General features: G+C 37.2%; 1 protein-coding gene across 1 annotated transcript in view; it reads left to right on the top strand.

Moving 5' to 3' along the window:
• The window catches only part of LOC114467366 (fibulin-2-like), a 47215-nt gene extending 45531 nt beyond the window's left edge, over positions 1-1684 (top strand). Inside the window, exon 17 of the mRNA XM_028453587.1 lies at positions 1148-1684. Within this exon, the coding sequence (XP_028309388.1) occupies positions 1148-1505 (358 nt within the window). The 3' untranslated portion in view covers positions 1506-1684. The remainder of the gene's footprint in view (positions 1-1147) is intronic.
• The last annotated feature ends 23339 nt before the right edge of the window (positions 1685-25023 follow it).

The following is a 25023-nucleotide window of genomic DNA, read 5'->3' as shown; positions in this document are numbered from 1 at the left end:
TTAGTGAATAGAAGGACAAACAGAATAGGATAGAAGGATAGTCCATCCTAGTGTTCCAGACTAGTTGAGCCGCGAACCATTGATCAAGAACTGCCAGCTCCAGCATCAAGACACCTGAAACAGAAAAGAGAGCCCTCGGAGGGCGAGGAGAAGGCACAGACTGCAGGAAAACATCCACACACACAATACTCGTTTCTAGTGGTTAGGTTAACGTTAAACAAGGTTTCGTTTTGTACTGGTTGCATGTAATGATATATGGAGTGGACATCAGTGTAAATGGTGTGAAGCAGTGTGAGCAGTATGATGGGTTATGCAATGAGGTATAGAAGTGTCTGACTGGACATCATCCCATTGCAGCCCATTAGCGCTACTGTATGTGTAGATGGTGGATGGTGTTTGAAAATAATGTTGGTGTTCTGCAATATAATCTTAGTTTTTAGTTCCTATTTTTAGGTTTAGGGCTTTGTTCCTAGTGGTTAGGTTAACGCTATTATACGGTATACACTTTAAGTAAGAGTAAGAGAGAGAATGGAAACGCCTGAATTTTGAAAAAAAAAACACTCAAATATCGCTAAAAGGTTTTTACGCTTTCATGAGGAGGAATTTCCGACGTTTCGATATGAAAATGTATCGCAAAAGTGTCATGGAAACACTTTTTCCTCAATTACACTTCACACAACGTGACGTACCTGGTCACATGACGTGAGGTACCTGGTCACATGACAACTTCTCACCGAGATAACATTGACGCGGTACGTGTAAACAGAAGAGAGCGAGACATTTCTTAGCATTATACTTAAAAATGATTACTGTTTTTCACAGCACAGTTATACTTTGTCGACATTTAGAAATCTGTAATGGAAACCCAGCTACTGTCACACACATGCACACGCACACACACACACACACACACACACACAACCTAGGGCCGTAACAGAGATGTTTTCTTATGTGCTTTTTTTTTATATATTATTCCGAAAACAGGATAGGCAAAATTAATTGTACATAACATTATATTATTATGTTTTTGATTGTGCAGGAGTAGGGGGTACATGGCTTCAGGTTAAATGTCTGAAGAGGTACGGAACAAGTGTGGGAACCACTGCTGTATGTGATGCTTGCTTTTACCTCCTTGTGTCCCTGGTAGGCGCTGTGAGCGGATGACTTGCCCCACCTCTCTGGAGTGCCAGAACTCCCCGCTGAGGATCACCTACTACTACCTCAGCTTCCAGTCCAACATCGTCATCCCAGCTCAGATCTTCCGGATCGGACCATCTCCCGCCTACTCTGGAGACAACGTCATCGTCACCATCACGCAAGGAAACGAGGAGAACTACTTCAGCACCAGGAAGCTGAACGCCTACACGGGGGCTGTGTATTTACACAGACAGGTGGACGGACAGAGGGATTTCTTTATCCACGTGGAAATGAAGCTTTGGAGGCAGGGGACTTTCACCACCTTCCAAGCCAGAATCTATGTATTCATCACAGGCAGCTTGCTCTAACTGTTACAGTAACACAGACATTTTAAATCACTATTTATCTACACAGCTGTCTATCAATATGAGTGTTTTTAGTCCATACAACAGACATGTGCAACTGGCAGCCCTCAGTCTAATTGTGTGTGGCCCCCAAAGTAAACACACAAAATGACAGAAAAAAAACCCCATATAGCAAAAACAATGATACACTAAAATATACCGAAAATCAAAACATTACAGAAAAATACAGTAAAAGACAAGAGGAAAAACAGAGAAAATACTCACAAAAAACTACTACAAAAATGAACAAAAAAACAACAATGAAAATACACAAAAATTACAAAATTACAACAAAAGTACAAAAGACAAGAAAAACATTAAAAAAAAAAATGACTCAGCAAACCCACAGTACTACAAACAAACAAAACGACAATAAATTAACAAAATTAACTCCAAAAAAAAAGAAAACAACAACACAAATATACCATATGACTCCAAAGGACATACGTTTGACAGTAAAAAACACAAAAAGACAACGTAAATTCACAAAAGGACAACATAAATGCACAAATTGACTTATAACAAGCAAAACGACAACAAAAATACACAAAATGTCCCAAAAAACATACAAAATTACAACAAAAGTACACAAAAAGACAAGAAAAATACAAAAAAATGACTGCAAACCCACAAACAAACAAAATGACAACAGAAATCTTACAGGGAAATACACAAAAGAACAACATAAATGCACAGATTGACTTATAACAGGCAAAACGACAACAAATATATACAGAATGACAGAAAAACACACAAAGTGACTTTAAAAACTGTTCTTTCCTTTATTAATGCTCAGATCGGTCTCGTCATTTTTTAAAATGCTGACATGAATGTAGATAATGTGGCCTTTGCATCACACTAACATATTTTGCAGCCCCCGGTGTGATCTAAGTTGCCCACCTCTACAATACAAGGACTTTGATGATGGAGTTTCCTTATATTTGGAGATAAGCCACATGCTTAACATGTATGATTTAAACCTGGGGTGTCAAACTCATTTTAGTTCAGGGGCCAATTACAAGCTTGATCTCAAGTGGTGGTTAAAAAAGAGCAATATTAACATTAATGTGCTCTAGTTTCCAATATCTATCCCTGTTGGATCTTCACATCAAAAATCTTTGACTTTGTAACCGATTTTTGTCATTCAGTGGAATTATTGGTGAGACATTGCAAGATTTTTGGAAAAAATGTGATTTCTATTCATAATTTACGATAAAAAATTGCTGCATTCACATGCTATAAGCATGGGAAAACTTCGAGCTCCTAAAAATATTGTGGAGTTTCATTGAATTTGTGAATTTGAGATATCTACAACTAGATTATTTGGTAAATTACACAATAATTCATATTTTCTCGATCACTTTTACTGTCTTCTGTGGCACGAATTGGATGCTCTAAAAGGCCGGATTTGGCCCCTGGGCCTTGAGTTTGACATATGTGTTTTAAACTAAAGCATACAAAAAAATTTTCTGAAAATCAGCACAAATTGACGTTTTCTAATTGAAAGAATTACATTTTGTTTTAGTGCTGATGATGAGATTTGGCTAAACCAGTGCTTTCCAACCTTTTTTTGGATCGTGACGCCATTTTGAAATTAAACTATTTTTTTTTTTATAATTAGGTTTTTGATCTTGTTTGTTTACTGTGCTATAAATATAGAGTAGCTGAGATTAAAGCACAAAGTGTGCACTAAGTTTTTATACTGCATTTTATTTGAGCTATATTTATATTTGAAAAAGTGAAATGGAATAGTTGTTTAACATTGTGTCTCGTGTTATAATTTGAGAAATAATTTTTGAAAATAAAATAAAAATGTTTGAGTTTTTTTTTTTTCATTTTTCAATCAATTACTAGACATTTCAGGCGACCCCTTTTAATTTCCAGGCGACCCAACATGGGGTCACGACCCCAAGGTTAAAAAACACTGGGCTAAGCTTTGAAACAACACGCTTCAATTGCTAGTGTGTATTTAAATATGTCATATTGTATTTCTCTCCCCTGTATTGTTGCTATTTTTTTATTCTTTAATTTAATGTTACTCCATATTATGTTGTACGTTTGTCACCCTGTAATCAGACATGATATGATGATGAATAGATGTATCATAGTTTTATCGTCCGAGCCTTAAGATGCAAAGTATTTTAGTAAAATATAAACACTTCTTTCAATCAGTTTTTATGTTATTTCAGGCTTATTTTGGATTCCTTGATCCATCTTTATCTATTTTTCTCTCTACAAGTTACTTTAAAATGTATAATCCATACCTGTCAAGGCATGTCTCCCAGTTAATGCACATGGCTATTTACATACCAGTTGCTGGTGAACTCAGCGCTAGCATCGTTTGCTAATACACATATTTTTTCTCTATGATGGCTGTTAACGTAAAATCCATGTATTTGACAAATATTTACTAGTGTTCCTGTAATCTTGCACAAGGACTTGAATAGTTGAGTCATTTATACCAGTGGTTCTCAACCTTGGGGCAACAACACCAAACTTGCCATACTTTAACCTCTTTTCATCACTTTTTCATTCATATTTTGGCTCTTTTTAATTTATTTTTGCTACTTACTCCCATTTCTGCCACTTCACCATTAAATTCAATGCCTTTTCTGCGCTTTTTTCCCACTTTCAAGACATTTTTTTACACTTATAAACCCTTTCCACCATATTTCCCACCTAATGTTGCATATCTTGACCCATTATTGTCACTTTTAACCTCATTCCACCATATTTCATGTTTATTTTTTTGCCAATTTAACCACATTGACAATTTGTCATGCCCATTACTTGACTTGTTTAAACTAATTGTCCCTACTTTTTAAATTACATTACCCCACCCCCCTTCTCTTCTCCCCCCATTTCAGCCAATATTGACACTTTGAACCTTTTTTTTTAACCACTTTTTCTGTCTGTTTTTGGACACTCTTATTTGCAGCTTTTAACCAATTTCTGCAGGGTTTTTAAAATCCCATTTCACCACCTTTTCCACCATTTTTGGTCACTTTTAACCCATTTTATTTCTGATTAAAACAAGGATTTACATCTTTAAGATGACTATATACTGTGGCACAAGTAATAAACTTTGTGGATAACAGTGGATATTATTTAGATACGTAAATAATAAATAAATACATTTGGTCCCATCATTTTGCTGACTTTATGAATGGGCCCCAAAAAGCTCTCCCCTTTATTCCCCCTTATAGATGACCCTGTCTCTGGCACCTTTATTTTGGGGGTCCCTGGCAGAAAAGGTTGAGAACTACTGCTTTATACCTCATCATGTGCTTCTATTTGATTGCAAAAAAAGATGAAGACTACCACCTACAGGATGAAGGAAGTCCTACAAGAAACAGATGAGAGAGAATTTAAACAAATCAAATAAGAAACAATCAAAAATTCAGCAGAAGTTGTATTGACGTTTTTTTTTTTTTTTTAGCTTTAAAGCACACACAGTGTCTCACACACACACACACACACACATTCACTTAACCTTGTGGACCTGCTGTAATCATAGGAAAGGGCGTGCTGGGCTGTGTGTCTGTGACAGATGAATTGATGCACATCCGAAAATAGCCTTCACACTGTTCAAACACAAGACTTCTGCTGCCAAAGATTATTTCAACAAAACACACTCATTTTCTTTCATTTGTCTTGTAATTTTTGTCCTTCACTCTTTGCTCGCCCCAGAGATAATAGCAGGTTCACCCCCCCCCCCCCCCCCCACCCCCACCCACCACCACCACCACCACCTCCTTAAAAACTTCACACTCAACACAGCAGCTTTCAAAATCTTAAAGTATGAGACGTTCCTCCTGACATAACTCATAATAATAACAGCTATGACTGACTAAAGCTCTCAAACACACCCAATGACTAAGATGCCACTCTTGGTATGTGCAGTGCATTACAGGGCCCCGGGCACTGATTGATGTCTCTTTTTCCCTAATTAGCTTTATCTTCTGCTTAAGATTAGGTGGTGCTGTGTGTCAGGGACAGTGAATCACGCATCCCACACACACACACACACACACACATCCCAGAGGGAGGACACACACACATTCATTATGGGTTTAAGGACATAGACAGGAAGTTCTGACATGTCTTAGACAAAGAGAGACATAAATTGTCAGAGGGTTATTTGAACTACTGGTTATGAATGATGTAGATTCATCAGGATCTGCCCAAACGCAAAATATATCATTTCATACACATGTCATGTTTGATCATCCGGGATGCTTTACGTCATCGCACGTGTTTTTGTAAACAGTATCTGAACAATTAAAAAAAGATATATGTGTAATGACTTTTAGGAAAAGAGACTTCCATCTGTCACTTGTTTGTGTTACCATCTTATCCTGACAGTTTCAATTCAGATGTTTCAAAATAAAGGTCCAATGTAGTAGTGCTGCTCCTGGAGAGCTGCTGTCCTGCATGTTTTAGATCTGAATCTACAAATGGTGTCATCATGCTGATCAAAGCCTGTTAATGTCTCACACTTCACAGATAAAGCATCTATCACACATGTTTCAAACTGAAATCCGACCCTTTATAGCAGACAGTGTGTAAAATGAATGAAAGCATTAAAAATGTGGTTTTGTAATGTTTATTTTTTTAGTTAAAAATGATTATCATAATAATGATGATGGAAATGATCTTGATTAGAACATTAACTGAAAATACAGCCAGTCTTGGTCCCACACCAGGCAGGAGATGACTGTAAAAGATAAAAAACTATAGAAATAATTATATTCAGAAGGCACTCATTCTACTTCTTTACAAAATAAGATTCTCTCAAATGTGTGTTTTCACTCGTTCATATCGTCATTACACTGTAAAGTTATTTAGTCATAGTATTCCGAGCAAAATGTTGTGGTCGGACATGGGGGTACTGACTCAACTCTCTATAAAAGCAAGGAAGTTCTGCATGCATGCGTGTGTGGGTGCGTGTAGCAAATTTCTCCCTGACATGGTGTCTGTTTGACCTGAAACTTTAACAGCTTCTACACAGCCCGAGTGTGTACATCCGTTATTTTGGACTTATTTGGTGTTGCAAAATGTTTTTATTTATTTAATTTTATTTTGCCCGGACAGCCCATTCATGTTTACCCAGAAGTCAAACCTATTCAGCTTTTGACCTCATTGTGAGGGGGCGCTAGCGCACCAATCTGTTCATTTACAACCTCTAATAATCAATAGAAGAAGACCCTCCTCCAATCCACAAAAATGTCTGTTCCACCTCAAACTTTTTTAACAGATTCCACATGGCCCCATGGTGTGCATCCATTATTTTGGACTTATTTGGTGTTGCAAAACATTTAGTTTTTGTGGTACTTCTGGGTCCCTTTTTTTCTCTCTCTCTCAATTCTCAGGCATTGGGTGTGACACACGCATTTCAACAACCTGTGACGGAGTATGTGCAGGCGCACAGCTGATGCTCGTGTGTGTGTGTGAGAGAGAACCCACTGAGGAGATGGAGAGAGTCACACATGGCAACCAGGAAGACAGGAAGCGAGTCTCACACACACATCTCAAAACATGCCCTCACCACACATAAGGTATTTATAATCAAAATTTACTAAATGAGTAAAATAAAACAAAAACAAAACAATATTTATACAAAAAGTACACAAAACGACAAAAGAAATGCACAAAAATATACAAAAAGGTTCCAAAAACAAAGATATGAAAATACACAAAACTAAATATGTATACACAAAATGACATGCACAAAACTACACCAAAAAAGAAACAAAAATACACAAAATGACTCCAGAATCACACTACAATGGTAACAAAAAACAATAATTATACAAAAAAAGTACAAAAAGACAAGATTAAAAAAATACACATAATGACTTAAAAAAAACACATTTTATTACAGAAACATACACCAAATGATAAAAAAAAAACACATTTATCATGCGCATGTCCAATAGAATTAAACCAGGGAAATTGCACACACTATTTAACTTTGCACCCACAAATTTACCCCTTTATAACATTACAGAGTACAGAGTATGTACACCTCTTTGTACATTCAACCTTTAAACACAACTCTACTTAAGCTCCTCCCACTATATGAATACATGATTCTAACGGGCACTGTACTAGTTGAGTAAAATACCAACTAGTTCACTTGTAGATATCTCAGTCCCTCCAAATACACAATTTCAAAAAAACTGTTCATTTTCCTCCTGCTTAAATGTTACATCATGTCAGACATTTTTAATCTCAAATCTTTCAAAATAACTCTCAATTTTATTTTTTTCAAAATCCTGCAATTGTCCTCTAAAAATTCCACAACATTTTCCCAAATTTAATATAAATTGGTCACAAAATAAAGGAAATTTAAAATTAAATTTAAATGTCACTTACTTAGATATTGTTGGTGCCTTCTATACTTTACATATGAGTCTGTATTTGGCTCCTGAACTAAAATAAGTTTGAAAACCCTGAACTAAAACAATGCAGGACACTGGATCTCCAGGACTGAACTTAGTGCACACAGTTTTGAAAGTTACAATGCCTACACATTATTTATGAATGAGGAGACGTGTAGAATTACAGGGCATGATAGCGCTTGTATATATTCTCAGTCCAGCCAGTTTGTGGTGAACCAGCTTGGGTCATTTTTTTGGTCCTTGAAATAAATAAGTGTTAGACACAAAGACACTTTAATCAGTGAGACACAGGAAACATATCTAATTACCACGTTTTTTGGAGAGTTTAATCCCCTTGTAAATGTTTTACAATGCAATAAAAATAATCTATACTATTCTAGAACACTGTCTGATTGCAACCAAAACAAGATCAAAAATACAAATCAAAGTGAACAGGCCTGGGATCAATAATACCTCAACCCATACGTAGACGTTTTCCATTTAATCTAAAGTCGTGCCTTGAACGTTCACTCTTAAAATTAACTCCACCGCCTGGATGTTTGCTCACCTGCTTTGCATACTTGAGCTCTTCAATAGATGCAGGAGTGCCAGTAGCAAATGTAGACAACACGGCGCTGAAGGCCAACCCAAATCACAACCATTTAGAGACATTATTAAACCTGCAGGCATGTTAATAGAGGTTCAATCCCATGATTTTCTCATTGAGAAGTTATAAAAGTCCAATCCTGATGCCCCGGGTTACAATTGGCTCTTTAAAATAACATCTATCACTAATAATTTAGTAGTGATGCTAATAAAAAGTTATCTGACAGTTCATTCAACAACACTGATGATTTATCTGCTTTTAATATGCCTCACATAAGGATTTTACATAACACATATCAGATAAGGATGTGAAATCAAACAGGAATACCAAAGATTAACATGTAAGTAAGCCAGTACTTGACCAAACACTTAATATATATATATATATATATATATAACAATACACCTAAAACCCAGAAATATAATTTAGTGAGACCTCTCCTCACATTTCAGGAACTCTATATTGTGCAACATTGAGCCACAAACAAAAGCATGATACCAATTTGCAGTAAAAGCTTTCACCAAAATTAGTAAGTACATTTTTCTATGCCTCAAATTATCAACACGAAGCGTTGGCACATTATTTCATGATAAAATCTGTTTGTTTTTTTTGTATTAATGTAGTTTTTAGGATTGTCACAAATGGCTCAGGTTCATGTAAAATGCAAGAGGAGAATTGCCAGCAAACAACATTTATTTAACATAACCTATAAAGACACAAAGAAGGCAACAAGCGGCTGCAGTATCAAGCCAGGAATGACAGCTACTGAGCTGATGGTCATCACCGGATTTATGAATGTAACTCCGCCCCCTCACACCTGAGAGTAATGATCAGTCAGGTGACACAAGAAACACCATGGACACACAAAACAACCCCACCTATTTAGGGTTGTCAAAGTCACAGACAAAATGATGTCAAGTAGATACAAAATGATCCCAAAGACACACAAGATGACATAAAAAAATATACACAGTGATAAGAAAAAACGCACAAAATCACAACAAAAATATACAAAAAAGGACTTCAAAAACACACAAAATAACTCCAAAAATGCAAAATTGATTTAAAAGCCACATAACATGACTCCAACCAAAAACACACAAAATGACATAAACCACAGGACACGACTCCAAAAAAATGCAAAAATGACATAAAAACCACACAAAATTACTCCAAAAACACACAAAACTACTTGAAAACAACACAAAATGACATTAAAAACACAAGATGATCCCAATAACACCACAAATATATATACAGTATTACGCATCTGATTGGTTTGTTCCATTTGGACCGAGTGGCAGGGATTGGTCAGAGTTTTTACTGGATTGCAGCTGTTACTGAGGTTTAATTCTTTTTGTTTCTTTTTCTTACAGTAATACAAAACATATTGACTTCTCTCAGGATGAAAGGGACTATTTCACCCAGAAAAACTAAAAGTGTATCCATGCAGCCTTGCAGATTCCACTATTAAATCATCCATTACCAGTGTTTTGTGATAGAGTGCGAGTGTACAGCATGTGCCAGGGTTGAGATGGGAGCTAAACCAGGGATGGGATGGAGGCTGATGATGGGGAGAGGGTGGAGGTGAGGTGGAGGTGGTGTTACAGACACGCTTGTCTTTGATAGCTCAGGTGGTCATCACCTGAGGGGAAAACGAGTGTTAATGGGCATTCTCTGCATCAGACAAGCACAGGCTAGTGCTGCCTCTCTGCTGCCTGCCATAAACACGGGGAAATATGCATCATTAGATTAGGCTCAGGCCGACAACTGAGCCCACTTCATAAATACAGTATCAGCGTGCAGGGATTCAACCTGTGGGCTCCTCTGATTGGCTTGTGATTGGTCAGTGTTTAGGTACTTGTGCAGCAGAATGGCCTGTTATCCCTGCAAATTATGGATTGTGTTTTCCTGTTTTTTTTTGTTTTTTTTTAATATATCTGATTAATAATAATAATAATAATAATAATAATAATAATAATAATAATAATAATAATAATAGTTATTTAGTTAAAATATACAAGCATGATGCCAATTGGAGTAAAAGACTTCACCAAATCACCATGTTAAGTAGGAATTTGATTCACAATAGTTGTGTACATTTTTCTACAGCTCAAATCATCAACAAGAAGACACATTATTTCATGATGAAAATGTGTTTTTGCAAACCATATCTGTTTTTAGGATTAATGTCATTTTTAGGATAAAATTACTTCAAAAGATGACATGAAAAAGATACAAAATGACAAGAAACACACAAATTGACAATGAGAATACACAAAATGACAGTAAAACACACACAATGACAAAACGACTCCAAAAACAAAATGTTTCCACAAACACAAAATTACATCAAAAAAATATAAAATGACTCCAAAAACACAAAAATGATTTAAAAACCACACAAATTGACTCCAAAAACACAAAAATGACAAAACCCACACAAATTAACTCCAAAAATACAGAAATTACTTTGAAAACCACACAAAATGACTCCACAAACACAGATATGTAAAACAATATATTAAAAAAAAAACCACACAAATTGACAATGGAAAAACACAAAATGACAAAAAAAACCACACAAAATGACATTAAAAAGATACAAAATGACTGTGAAGACACACAAGATGACAACAAAAATAAACAAAATGACAGACAAACACCAGATCGTGTATTGTGTTTTCCTGTTTTTTAAAAACGCATTTTCAGTTGATTTAGGACATTTTGGCCAATGGTCCCATGCAAAAAAAACACTTGTATTGTAGATCACATTTCTTGAAAAGGAAATAATGTAAATCAAAGAAGTGAAATGTTTGGACCTCATACGTCTCATCACAGAGAGACGAACAAAAACAGAGGACGAGTTAGGAAATGTAAAGTGGCAGAAAAAAATAGGCAGAGGGAGAGGAATTTGCCTGAGAGGAGAATGAGAGAAGGTATGTGAGGTTACCTGTCACTTCGAGGCGCCTGATAGCTCAACCTTAGTGTCATCTCATCATCACACTATTATTGCACCATGCAGCAGCTAATCGTAGCATATACGAGAATAAAAACAAACGCAGAAAAACATGTGATCAGACAGCTGATGGTTTCCCTCGCCGTAGTAGAGTGGACTGAGTGATGATACATGTGGACCAGGAGAAAAAGAAAGAAAATATCCAGGTCACTGTATGAGATTAACCCTGTATGAGAGAAAAAGGAGCCTACGGGAGTGGAGTGACCCGGGGGAGGAACGCTACTTCAGGGGCTCCATGGGTGGGAAGATTTACTGGAGTCTTAATCACAGGTCGACACCTTGGCAGCAGGTTCTCTGACCAATGAAAGAGGAGCCAGTGATGATACATGGCCTTGTTAACTGCATTTCTGCAACAAAGAAATGCCAGACATGTGAGGCATGTGTGACTTTTGACATCACAAACCACACTTTTCTGCACTGTGCATGTGCTCCGTCGACTTTCCTCAGAGAAGTTAACACGAGTGGGACTGAACTTCAGATATGATATCTCTTTTCTTATTTCAATAAACATATGTTTTTGGTTTGAAGATCAATAAACAAATTAATTCAAGCTAAAATATTGGACACTATATCTCAACCGCTACATTATCAATAACAATAAACGGGTTATATGACAAAAACTTTTAATATAGCACAGATTTATTTAAAATTCCAACCATTATTTACCTTTTTTTTAACATTTGACCATAAGTGATAAACAGTATAGAGTGATTCATAGTTTCAAGTGTTTTATTGTATCATGTTCAGTTACAAAATCACTCAAAAAAAAAATATTATGAGGTTTAATAGACAACTTAATGGCCCACGTCACAAGTGACATGGCTGGAAGCAAAAACAGGAAACGTCGCTGGCTAAAGCATAGATATATATAAACACTATGACGCAAGCGGGATTCACCAGCGTAGCTCAACGGTGGCCATCTTACCTCAGACAACTGACGTTCTGGCATTCTGACTCGCTCTACAGTAGCTGTTGGAAGGTGACTGATCTGCTTACCTCGATTAAATATTGATGGATTTACAAACGATCCGCCTATTTACAAACCATAATATATGTAGGTATGACATAGGATGCTTGTACATGATGAAATTGCCTTTTGCCATCAGAAAATTGGTTGAAAATTGAGCAAGTTAGGGTTATTTAAATAATACATGCACCATTGACATCGATGTAACGAGCAGGGCTAGCTGTCTGAGGTAAGATGGCCGCCACGTTGCTACATTGCTCCCCATTGTCTAACAGTGAGGCCTGTTATCGTAAGTCATCTATCGTGGTTTACCTTCAGGCTAAGCCCCGCCCAACAAAATACGTCACAATGTTTACAAACAATCAAAGGGTCTATAACTTGCTTGGAAGTTGTTTGGTAAATAAATGGTGAGATGATTTGTTTTGATTAGCGCGAGAAAGATGCACTTGTATTGGATCATTCTACATACATGCGCACTACGTGCATGTGCCGGGTTGAAACAGATTCAGGCTTAAAGAGACATCGGTTCATTCAGGTCGGGCGGGTTCGGGTCGTGTTCTGGCGGAGTCGGGCCGGGTCTTCTTTTTTTAAAGCTCTACCCTAGCCACCTTCTAGAATAGTCCCATTATTATTATTATTACACAGTATTAGGCTGTTTGAAATGTCATCCTAACATACTACTCATACTAAGTCAAAATTAGTATATCGTGTGTTCACTATAGTTAGTATGAAAGGATTATGTATGTGAGAAATACCCGGATCTATACTATATCAGGACATTTTTGATATATGCACGAAGGGAACACCACTCCACAACCGCCCCATGATGCATTGCGAGCGGAACGTAAAACCGTCCTGGGACCACCTTTAAAGCTGCTACGTATATGAAGTTTCTGAGAAAAGTCTTGATGTCCTGCCCTAAACAGCCTCACGTCCTCCCACTGCCTCTGCCAAACTACCAGAAGCCACACCTCTACTTTTCTGCATGTGCATCGCGGAACATAACAAGGTTGCGTTGATATAGGTCTATGGGTCAGGGAAGAGCCAAAATCATGTTGACCTGTTTGCTGAGTGGTGGCCTAGTGGTTGTAATCAGAGGGTTCCCAGTTCAAGCCTCACCTGGCCATCACTGTGGGATGTTGAGCAAGTCCCTTAAACCCGAACAGCTCCCCAGGCTCTGCAAAATGGCTGCCAACTGTTCCCCAGGGATGGTTAGTAAATCAATAAAGGATTATCTCTTCTTCTTCTTCTGCATTCACTTTGATTGACAGTCTCAAAAACAGGAAGTCGAAGCTTAATGGCTGGGTGCACTCGGCGATCGTTTCCATTTGTATAAGGGTCTATAGGACGAAGGAGGGACTTATATACTATTATATAATAATACATTTTTTTAAAAGCGCTTTTCCAGACAGTCAAAGACACTTTACAGCATTAAAACAACAAGAGCATTGATATGAATGACCACATAATAAAAGACTAGTTAGTTATTTCAAAAGAATCATACATAAACATAGATTTCTCAGAAACTCTAAATATCAGCTTTAAGGTAAAAGTCAAACATCCCCTTTTCAAAATAAAAGCATGTCTTTTTGTCTTCCATTAGTTATTAACACTTTTGTGGGCTCTTGTTTCAAAGTTAACCAAAGTTTTATCAGTAGCACAATAGCGAGTCTCCAAAAATCTCCAAAATGTCGGCATCAAATGTGTTTCCGTGAGTTTCATGGATCAAATGTGATCACATGTTGATAATCTACTTGGTCACTTTCTCACTTAAAATGTTTCCAGAACTTTCAAAGGTGGAGAATCACCAGAGATATCTAGCCTCAGTGTGATTCAGGTTTTTGTCGTTGTAGGTTCCGAATGCATCCTGGGAAACTTGGAAATACACTTCAGTGGGAATGGTCATCATCCTAATCCACCTAACCATACTTACAGTATATAGTAGACAGTTAATACTCATTGAGTTTGTAGTGCATAGTACGGAGTGTGACATTTGCATCAGTCTGTGATTCTGACTGATGCATTTAATGAAGTTTTTTAGAATGTGTCCTGCACTAATACGTCTAACGTATGGAGACTTTAGTCCTCAAAGGCTGCTTTTCTGCTCATTTTCAATGTTTCCCTGATCCAACACACCTGATTTCAAGAAGATCAATATAAACTGAGCCGGTTCGAATTGTGCCAGCTACTACAGCACACCTTCAAAGGACATATGAAGTCCTTTTCTTGTATTATAACCAAAAAAAAAAAAAAAAAAAAAAGCCTTTACATTTTTCATCTGCGAAATTTCACAGTATTGAAAATATGAATTTGCAAGATGCAACAGGTACAGTGTGCTGCTTTCATGACTGTCTGCATACCAATGTGACCACAGTCTAACTATTACTCTCTTTATCTCTGGCCCTCCGGCACCAGCGTAGAAAAACCTGTGTTCTCTTTCCCAAAGGAAAAACTCTTCTTTAAAGCTTCAAACTGTGGGGAACACTTGTTCATGTTTACCCCTGAAGCAAACTAACCCCATTTATAGAAAAGGCCTTTTAGTCACGGAAATTAAACAAATACGTCACATTTATACCAAGACAAACGCTGCATTCGGCTGAGTTTGTGCAATGAAATTTTGTGTGTGTGTGTGTGTGTGTGTGTGTGTGTGTGTGTGTGTGTGTGTGTGTGTGTGTGTGTGTGTGTGTGTGTGTGTGTGTGTGTGTGTGTGTGTGTGTGTATCAGAGCAGACTGACTGTGACTGACAGCCGCTGGATAATCTCACTCACAAACACAAGCGGCAATCAGCATAAATCATGTCATTTACACAACTTTGTACGCGTTCAGAAATATCCTTTTAACGACAGCTTCATGTTGTTGTTATTTCTGTCTAATCATCCAACTTGTCACTGATGCACGCGTTTATGAGTCGACTGCACGCCCACATAATGATCTTGTTCAGATGGGAAATTTCCCCAACTCTTCACAAATTGGGTGCAGGTTGCCAAAAATAGCCACAGCGTTTGCATTCAGTGGTTTCTGATATGATTTCACAGCAATGATAATCAAAGTGTTTTTTTATAATAATAATAGTAATGATAATCTCACTGCCTGGTTGTTTGTTTTGTTTCTCTTTTAGCTGTGTTATACTTACAACATCACCTCAAACTCCTTTTTGTTCAGGGGCCAAATACGGACCAGTTTGAGCTTAAGTGGGCCGCAGATTATATGTGGGGAAAAAAGAACTATTTTAACATCATTGTGCCCTAGGTTTTAATATCACTTCAATTCACTTCATTTTGTTCCCAATTTTTGTGTAATTTAGAGGAATTTTGTGGAATTGTTTGTGATAAATTGCAAGATTTGTGGAAAAATGAAGAGTTCTTTCCACAATTTGCAGTTAAAAATGACTATTCATGTGATATAAACAAAGGAAAAATAAAAGCCCCTGAAACTGTTGTAGGGTTTCATTGAATTGGTGAATTTGAGATATCTACAATCGGATTATTTGGTCATTTACACAATAATTCATGTTTTCTCTGTCAAGTATGTAAAAGTATTAGTAGATCAGTTTTAAAAAAATGGGTAGGGTCAGAGTTAGCTAGGGTTAGGGTTAGGTTTAAGGTAAGAAAGGACACTTGATATCAGCCTTCATGACACTTGTTAATGCTAATGACAAGTGTCATGTCATAATAATGTCAGCTTAATGTCAGCCTTTATGTATAAAACTTCAAGTAAAGGAGGATATTTGGTGTTTGGCAGAGGTTTGTGCTCACAGAGTGCTCTTATTACCAAAGTTTCATATTCGGATCATCTTCATCATAATCACGGTCACTGACATTGAAAGCAAGCACAGAAATGGACTGTTTTTTTTTTTTTATTATTATTTCAGAGTCACCTCCGGAGTCACCTCCGGAGTTACAGGTGTTCTTTTTCTCAGCTTTGGTGGTGCCTTTTTAAGCATTTGGCCTTGGAGTGAATGGCAAAAATAACACATCGAGTTGCACACACAGTTCCCAGCACTGCCAGACAGCTGATCACATCATACAGTGATGAGGGCCTTCACCGCATTCTCACTGGTTTTAATTCTCTGTTTCTATCTTGTCTCACGTCAGACTTCCAGAGGGATCAATGGAACGCCTCACATCACTGAGACGCAGCAGACGGACAGAGGTGAAGGAAGAGCACTTAATGACTCAGAAAGATCAGGAGAAACTGGTCCATGCTTTTATCTCCAGCAGACTGGACTATTGTAATGGTCTTCTGACAGGAATCCCCCAAAAGAGCATCAAACAGCTACAGCTGGTTCAGAACGCTGCAGCTCGGGTCTTAAACAGAACAAAGAGGTCAGAACACATTAGTCCAGTTTTAAAGTCTTTACACTGGCTCCCAATCAGCCTCAGAATAGACTTTAAAGTTCTGCTGCTGGTGTATTAATCTGTTAATGGGTTTGGTCCAGAATACATCAGTGACATGTTAGTCAGGTATGAACCCAGCAGGTCTCTTAGATCTATGGACACAGGTCAGATAGTGGAGCCCAGAGCTCACAGTAAACATGGTGATGCTGCTTTTAGTTGTTATGCTGCAAAGAAGTGGAACAAACTGCAGCAGAGCTGAAGTCAGCATCACATGTGAACATTTTAAATCAAAGTTAAAGGCACTTTTCTCTCTCTCTTTTTTACTGATGATTTTAATTGATTTTACTGATGATTTTAAATGTTCTTATTGATTTTAAACAATTGAATGTTTTATCATGTAAAGCACATTGAGTTGCCTTGTGTATGAAATGCGCTATACAAATAAATTTGCCTTGCCTTGCCTTCTCCCAGATGTTTGGACTGAGCTGAGAAAGCTGAGGGACACGATGGTGGAACTGGAACACATGACAGAGTGGGTAAGAGCTGCAGATGGAAAGATGGAGGCCTTACAGAAGGAAAACTCAGCTAATAATGAACAATGAGGAACATGATTATCACAGCGGGTTCACTTTATAACATTCAAGTCAGTGTTAAGAATAATTTTAACATTAATAAAGGACAGAACAAAAGATTTGCGTGCTTTTGTTGCTGTAATCTGTGTGTTTTCTTTGTTGTTTTGTGTGCGTTTCTGTCATTTTTACTGTGGTTTGATATTTTTCTATATTTTTATTGTAGTTTTATGTATTTTTGTTGTTGTTTTGTGTGTTTTTGTTTATTTTTTTGTGTTATCTTAGTTTGTAGTCAATTTGCGTATTTTTGTCTCACTTTCTGTTTTTTGTTGTTTTGTGTGTCATGACTCATTTTGTGTTTTGTAGTCATTTTAGTGTATTGTTTTTATCCTTTTTGTTGTATTTTTCAGTTTTTTTGTATGTTGCTATTTCTTTGTGCATATTTCTGTCATTTTGGGTGTTTTTAGAGTCACTTTGGGCATTCACTTTTGGGGGCCACACAAAATTAGACCAAGGGCCACCATGTTGCCCACAACCCAATCTGAAATCAGCAGCTTTGTCATAACAGCCATGAAGACCAGAGTGACTATGGCTGAGAAACTGGTTGAAGAAGTCCAGATGGAGAATGATGGTTAGTATATCCATGTTATTCACAGAATGCATTGGACTGAATTGACAGGAATGCATTAATTACTCCGCTTTTCTGTCTAGTGCAAGCAGAAGAGCACAGTGCATTTCAGCAGACACTCTGCAGGAAAAGGTGACAGTTGGTAAAGGTCTTATCGAAGGTAAACTTACTCTGAAAATGTGAACAATAATCTAAATGAGTGCAACTGTGAGTCGTTTATTCCTGTGTATTTCCAGAGCAAAGTGTGACGTTGCACGAGCTTCAAAACACTAACAGGGGTTATTACAAGATCTGCCTCATTTAAAGAGCAGAATTGAAATCACATTAGATTTTAAAAAAAATAGACTAAATATAATATTTCCTTTTTTTCAATTAGTTTAATTTATAAAATAGTTTAAGGGTCATTCCATGTCATTTAAACAAATTTTCAGGACATCCCACGCACTTCGATCTCATAAAATTCTGAATTTTTTTTAGCAATTGTTCTTTGAGTATTCCATAGGCACACTGTACATTTTTAGTTTGATCTGATGAACACTTTTTGAGATATGGCAAATTTAGTGAGAGCGGTATGTCAATTTTTGTGCTTCATTTTTCTTCCATTTTCAGCTTCCAATAATTCAATAACTACATCACATAGGAAACTGAAATTTGGTATTGTAATACAGCTCCGCCTACTTTCTCAGAATATACAAAATGTCTGCTATACATCCTATCTGGTGGACACACCAAACCCTCAAAAATTAAAACATTTGTCTGGGTTTCAGGCTTGAAAATGTTTATGCCTTCAGTAAACAAATTTGCATATGCCTCAGCTCCCTTCTCATATTTTGGGAATAATGACCAGCGTAATTATGAATATTGGATATATATTAATGAATTTTGAAGAAAACACACCCCAAATAAGAGAAAATGTCCTGAGGATTCTATTGGTATCCAAGTGCTGCATTTGACGCTGTAGACCATATAATTTTGTTGCACTGATTGCAAATGTGGGTTGTGCTAAATGGAAGAGTAATGCAATGATTTAAGTCCTACTTGGAGGAGCAAAGTTATTTTTTAAGCATTGGAAACTTTGAATCCGACAGATTACCAATGTCATGTGGGGTTCCTCAGGGCTCTGTTCTTGGACCCCTTCTGTTTAGCCTTCATATGCTTCCTTTAGGACAAATTCTACAGAACTGTAAGGTTAACAATCAGAGCTACGTAGATGACACACAACTATATCTATCAATGAACCCAGATGACTATGGTCTCATTGAGGTGAAACAAGCCATTTTTGGTCCAAAAAAAAAAAAATGCATTCGCCTCTGTCTTAAGCCTCTCCCCACTCAGCTTTGAGTGTGTTCTGACTGACCAGCAACCGGGCTTTATAGCATGTTGGCCAATTAGAGCAACTGGTCACAGGTAATGGAGCCCTCATCTGCAACCCAAAATGAAATCAGCACCAAAACAAATAAACACATGAAACATTGTTAGTGAGAGGAATGTGCACCTTCCTCTTCACCTTCAACCAACTAATAATAAACAAGGAACTAAATGAGAACAAGCACATTACATCATGACACTGACATTCAGCAGTCAGATCAAATCAATCACAAAAACATCATTTTACCAGCTAAAGAGTGAAAGGTTTCTTGTTTCATATCAAAATGGGGTCACAATCCAAAAAAGGTTGGGAACCACTGCGCTATACAAACAAATTTGTCTTGCCTTGCCTTCTTATAAGTACTAATATCTGACGATGTGCAGATATGGTTAAATTTAAAAATAAAGATGACTGTTTAGTCAAAACTCTATAATAAAATATTTGTGTTTTCATGTTTGTTTTTTATTGTAAAAACTAAACAATAAACAATGACTGAGTTAAAGCTGATAACTAAAATTAGATTATTGTGACCTCTTTCTGTTCTTAGGTAACTGCAGACCAGGTAACTGATGTAACTAAAGTGAACCATTCTGCACCTAATAGTGAGAACGGGGTCATGTTTTAAAACAGAACTGTCTTCACAAGGACCCACTTTGGCTACGTCCAACACATTACGTTATCAAGGTTGAAAGAAAGAAAGAAAGAAAGCAAAAAAAACCTGAAATTCCTCAGATAAAAGTGGAGGAAAATGACATCTCATGAATGCGATCATTGTTTCCTTTTCTTTGGTGTTTCACATCATAAAGCTCCTGGTATGCAGCTGCATCAGCGTTTGAGCTTTGACTAAATCCATTTAGACTCTTTGTTGTGCAGTCATTCAGATCACACAGGCACAGAAAAGCTGCACACACACACACACACACACACACACACACCCTGACAACAGCACACCTTGGTTATCTGCCATCTAGCATGGTTCTGATAACTATGATCAACACACACGGAGTCTCTCCTTTCACTGTTAGCGTCTGTGCTGAAAACCTTCCTCTGCTTTTTCCCACAATGCATGAGGAACATTATCAGTCACCATCAACGTGCCAGTTATCAGATGCCCTCATGCTTTGCACCATTGTGAGGAAATGTAGTGACACTGAAATACTGTATTGGGACATCTTTTTTTTTTTAATAGAGAGGATGGATTGGGGTTCTCAACCTTGGGGTCGAGAGACACCGAAAGGGGGTCGCCAGATGCCTTTAAGAAACCTATAGAAATAGTTTTTTAACAATTTGAGCCCATTTTTTTTTTCCATCACTTTTTCTTGGCATATTTTTGCACATTTTTTCCACTTTCAAGACATTTTGGACACTTATAAACCCTTTCCACCACTTTTCCACCTAATTTTGCATATGTTGACCCATTACTGTCACCTTTAACCCCTTTTCACCACATTTCATGGTTATTTTTAGCAATTTTACCACATTCCCACTTTGTCATGCCCATTACTTGCCATTTTTTACAATTTGAGCTTATTTTTGCTTATTTTTACCCTTTTACTGCAACTACATCAAACTTGAAATATTTTAACCTATTTTCATCACTTTTTCTTGCCATATTTTGGCTCCTTTTAATGATTTTTTGCTACATTATTTCCATTTCTGCCACTTCTCCATCAAATTTCAATGCCTTTTCTGCACATTTTTTCCACTTTCTAAACATTTTGGGCTCTTATAAATCCTTTCCACCACTTTCTCCACCTAATGTCACATATGATGACCCATTATTGTCTCTTTTTAACATGTTTTCACTATATTTTATGCTTATTTCATGCCAATTTAACCACCAATTGCCAATTGTGTATTTTTTGAATTTTTGGGGGGTTTTGTGTACTTTGTGCATTTTGCTGTCAATTTGTGTGTTTTCAGAGTTATTTTGTTTAATTTGTTGGGCTTTATATTCCTTCCAACTTCTTGAAATACACTTTTTGGGAATTTGTTTTGAGGGCCGCATTCAATTAGACCGAGGGTCGCCAGTTGCCCATGTCTGCTACATACTATGGCACAAATAATAATAAACTTTCTGGATAACAGTGGATATTATTCAGATAAATAAATAAATAAATAAATTGGGGGGGGGGTCCCTGGTCTCTGGCACCTTTATGTTGGGGCTGAAAAGGTTGAAAACCACTGGATTAAGAAGGTGCATGAAAATATAACTGGCTTGCATAAAGAGCCTGGAGTGCAGTGCAGACGCGGCATCTCCTTTGAATTGGACAAGGAGCTGAGATCAGACCTGAAGCGATGGTATAGCCATGAAGCGACGCTAGTTTGATCAAGCAGCTGCCGATATGAAAAGAAACCTCCATATCCTCAGCACCCGGGGGCTGTGTGAAATGAATATAGCCTTTCTGCTTTCCCCCCTCTCTCTCTTTGTCTCTCTCTTTCTCTTTCTCTCTCTCTCTCTCTCTCTCTGCAGGGGTTGGAAACATTTTTTCATAATTGCATTTAATTCTATGTTGGGTGTCCCTGTGGTGCCACTATTAAGGTTAAGGCTAAGCTGGAGAAGCCTCTCAGTCTTCGTCATCAAGGCCTCTGCTGCTCATTTGAAGGTGTCCATTGATCTCACCCTAAGAACACATGAAGAAACAAAAGGATTGTGTTGATCCCTGTTATTGTCCTTATTCAAATGATTCCCACGAAGTGCAGCGTTTTAATTTATCATGTGGAATCCTTTTGTTTGATTTAATCTACTCGCTATGATTTGGGAACAGGTCTTGAATCTTGACACTTAAGGCCTTTAATTAGATTTTTCTGTCTGAGTGAAGGATCATTAAGGGGCAGGATGATGTCAAGAGGGCTGTGTGTCTCCTTTGTCTCCGTTTCGAATGGTTTTGTCAAGGCTGAGTTCACCGTAATACCTGTGTGAAGTATCTGTGGTACCTTGTTTGGCAGCATCTTGTAGGTAGGTCAAAGAAATCACTTGGCTGCACAGAGATTAGGGGGGGGGGGGGGGGGGAAGGCCAAAAAAAGGCAAAGCAGCAGCAGACGTGTTTGAAAAATGGGTGACAGTGTACAGACCTGCTCATGCCTCCACTTGTACGTGTGTTAACACACACACACACACACACACACAAAATCGGGAATGACTGTGCTTCTTTTGACCTGAAAATTAAAGGACTGATTCATTATAGGCTTATAATGGCAGATCTTGGAAAAGGCAGAAACAGACTTTTGTGAGATTAGCATCAAATCTTCACGAAGAATAACTAATTATGGGGTAATTTATGACTACGGCTGCATTGCAATGCATAGCAATTAGACTGCAAATACATTTTTAGTACACAATTGTCTGCTTTTTTTTTGACAGATTGATAAAAATGGAGAAAAAAGGTAATAATATACACATAATAAAGCTGCTAACCCTGATAATTAGGCTTCATAGACCAATTAATCAAATGTCATTTAGTCCAAAAGGTTGAAATTTTTGCTTGAAATTTTGTTTTTACCTCCAACGCAAACATTAGCTCGGAGTATTGCATTGTGGGATGTGTCGTCGTGGCGACGGGTGCATAAAAGTGTTTTTACTTTATTCTGATATCACAGAGAACACCGTGAAATGAGAATAAAAATGGTGTCACGCGAATCACTGTTCTTCTTGTCTGACAAAAAAACAATAAACCACGGTAACAATTGTAAAAAAAAAAAAAAAAAAGTAAATTATAAATTTATTTATGTGTATACATCTATTTATTTTTAGACTATTTTATCTATGGCATATCTTTCAAACTCAAGGCCCGGGAGCCAAATCCGGCCCTTAAGAGCATCCAATTTGACCCCCAGGGGAAAGCAAAAAAGACAGAAAACATAAATCATAATGTAAATTACCACATCATTCAGTTGTCAATATTGCAGCCTCTCCAAATACACAAATTCAATGAAACTCCACAATGTTTCCAGGGCTCACAGTTTTTTCACACTTATATCACATGATGGCAGTTATTTTTTTATCTCAAAAACTCACATTTTTCCAAAATCCTGTAATTTTTCTCAAATTATCTCACAAAATTTCACCAAATTAAACAAAAATTGGTCACAGGGACTGATATCTGTCATTATTATTATTGATTGATTATTCCCAGGATATTGTAGATGTCTTACATTGTTTATATATTATGTGAAAATGCAATTAATGTTGAAATTACCCATTTTTGCAGCTACAATCTAAGACTATTAGATCCTCGTTTTGTTCTTTTTTCACGCAGTGCCTGAAAATGAACCAACAATGTTCAGGGTGAAGATAAAAACAAACTTTCAAGGGGCAATTTTGACCTTTTTCCTTTCTGTTTGGAATAAATAATGTTGGATTCATTGATCTATAAACAAATATCAGTGGTAGCAGCTTCAGATTATCTTCAGATGTAACTTCAATTACGCTATAATTCCAGTGGTTTATTTCTATAATACAGAATATTGTCTGTACTTCTAGATGGCGTCCTATGGAGGCCTCCCGTGGGTGCTTTACCGTCCAAAAACATGTTTTATGCAGGCTGTAGGCCCCAAGGCAGGTTGAGAGTAAATGAGCATTCCTTTCTGCCTGATTTAAAAGAGTAGTTTCATCTTTTTTTATGCACTCACTTGATCAGAGATGAACAGGAGGCATTCCCTGCATCAAAACCATGACTATAAAAAGGCAGGAATCATGTGATCTTTTCTGGAAATATACCTCAACTTTAGATCTAAGAACATTTGTGCTGCTCAAGAAGAACTCTGAATAAACCGGGCGCAGGTTGCAGATGTAAGGATGACGCTCCTCCTTGGTTGAGTTGACTGGTGTGAAAGTTGCTCATGGGACGGAAGAAAAGTTCTCACCAGCCAAACCTCATGTCGTGGGTTTTACAATATGAATGTTCTCGAGAAAGAAAGAGGGGAGCACAGACACAAGGAAGAGCACGTAAACATGTGGAGGCTCATGCACAAACACAGGCGTGCACACAGAGGGCAGCTTTGAGCCAACTATTCACTGTGTCCAACCTCCACAGGAATACATGTATCCTCAGGATGTTAAAATAAGTTCATGATGATCAGATTAAAGCAGAGAGACTTGGAATAGACCAAACAGAGGTTGCAAATTACACTTACTATAAGATCGCTGATTATATTGGCAAATATTTACTATTTTATTGGGCTTTAAAGCATTTAATGAAGAGCAAACCTTTGGGGAGCATTTTTTGTCTGATTGTTGGTATATCTGTACGTCCTCATAAAAATATGTATTTATTTATTCATTCATCTCCTGTATTTGCTTCAAAGTATTGTTTTTCCTTCACTTTAAAAACACCAGGGAGAACATGCATTTCAGCACAGAAGGAGGTCCACAATGGATGTCTAACCCAGAACTTAATACTTTTCACCACTTTTAATGCTTATTTTTTACCAATTTATCCACATTCACAATTTGTCATTCCTAATATTTGCCAGTTTAAGTTTGTTCCTACTTTTTTCTACCACTTTTAAGCCAATATTGACACATTTGACACTAATTTACCACCTTTTCTGTCCATTTTAGGCACCTCTAATTTGCAACTTTTAACCAATTTAATTTCCAT

Source organism: Gouania willdenowi, chromosome 7 (assembly GCF_900634775.1).
Source record: "Gouania willdenowi chromosome 7, fGouWil2.1, whole genome shotgun sequence".
In the NCBI taxonomy this organism is placed as follows: Eukaryota; Metazoa; Chordata; class Actinopteri; order Blenniiformes; family Gobiesocidae; genus Gouania; species Gouania willdenowi.
This window is presented reverse-complemented; position numbering and strand designations above follow the sequence as displayed.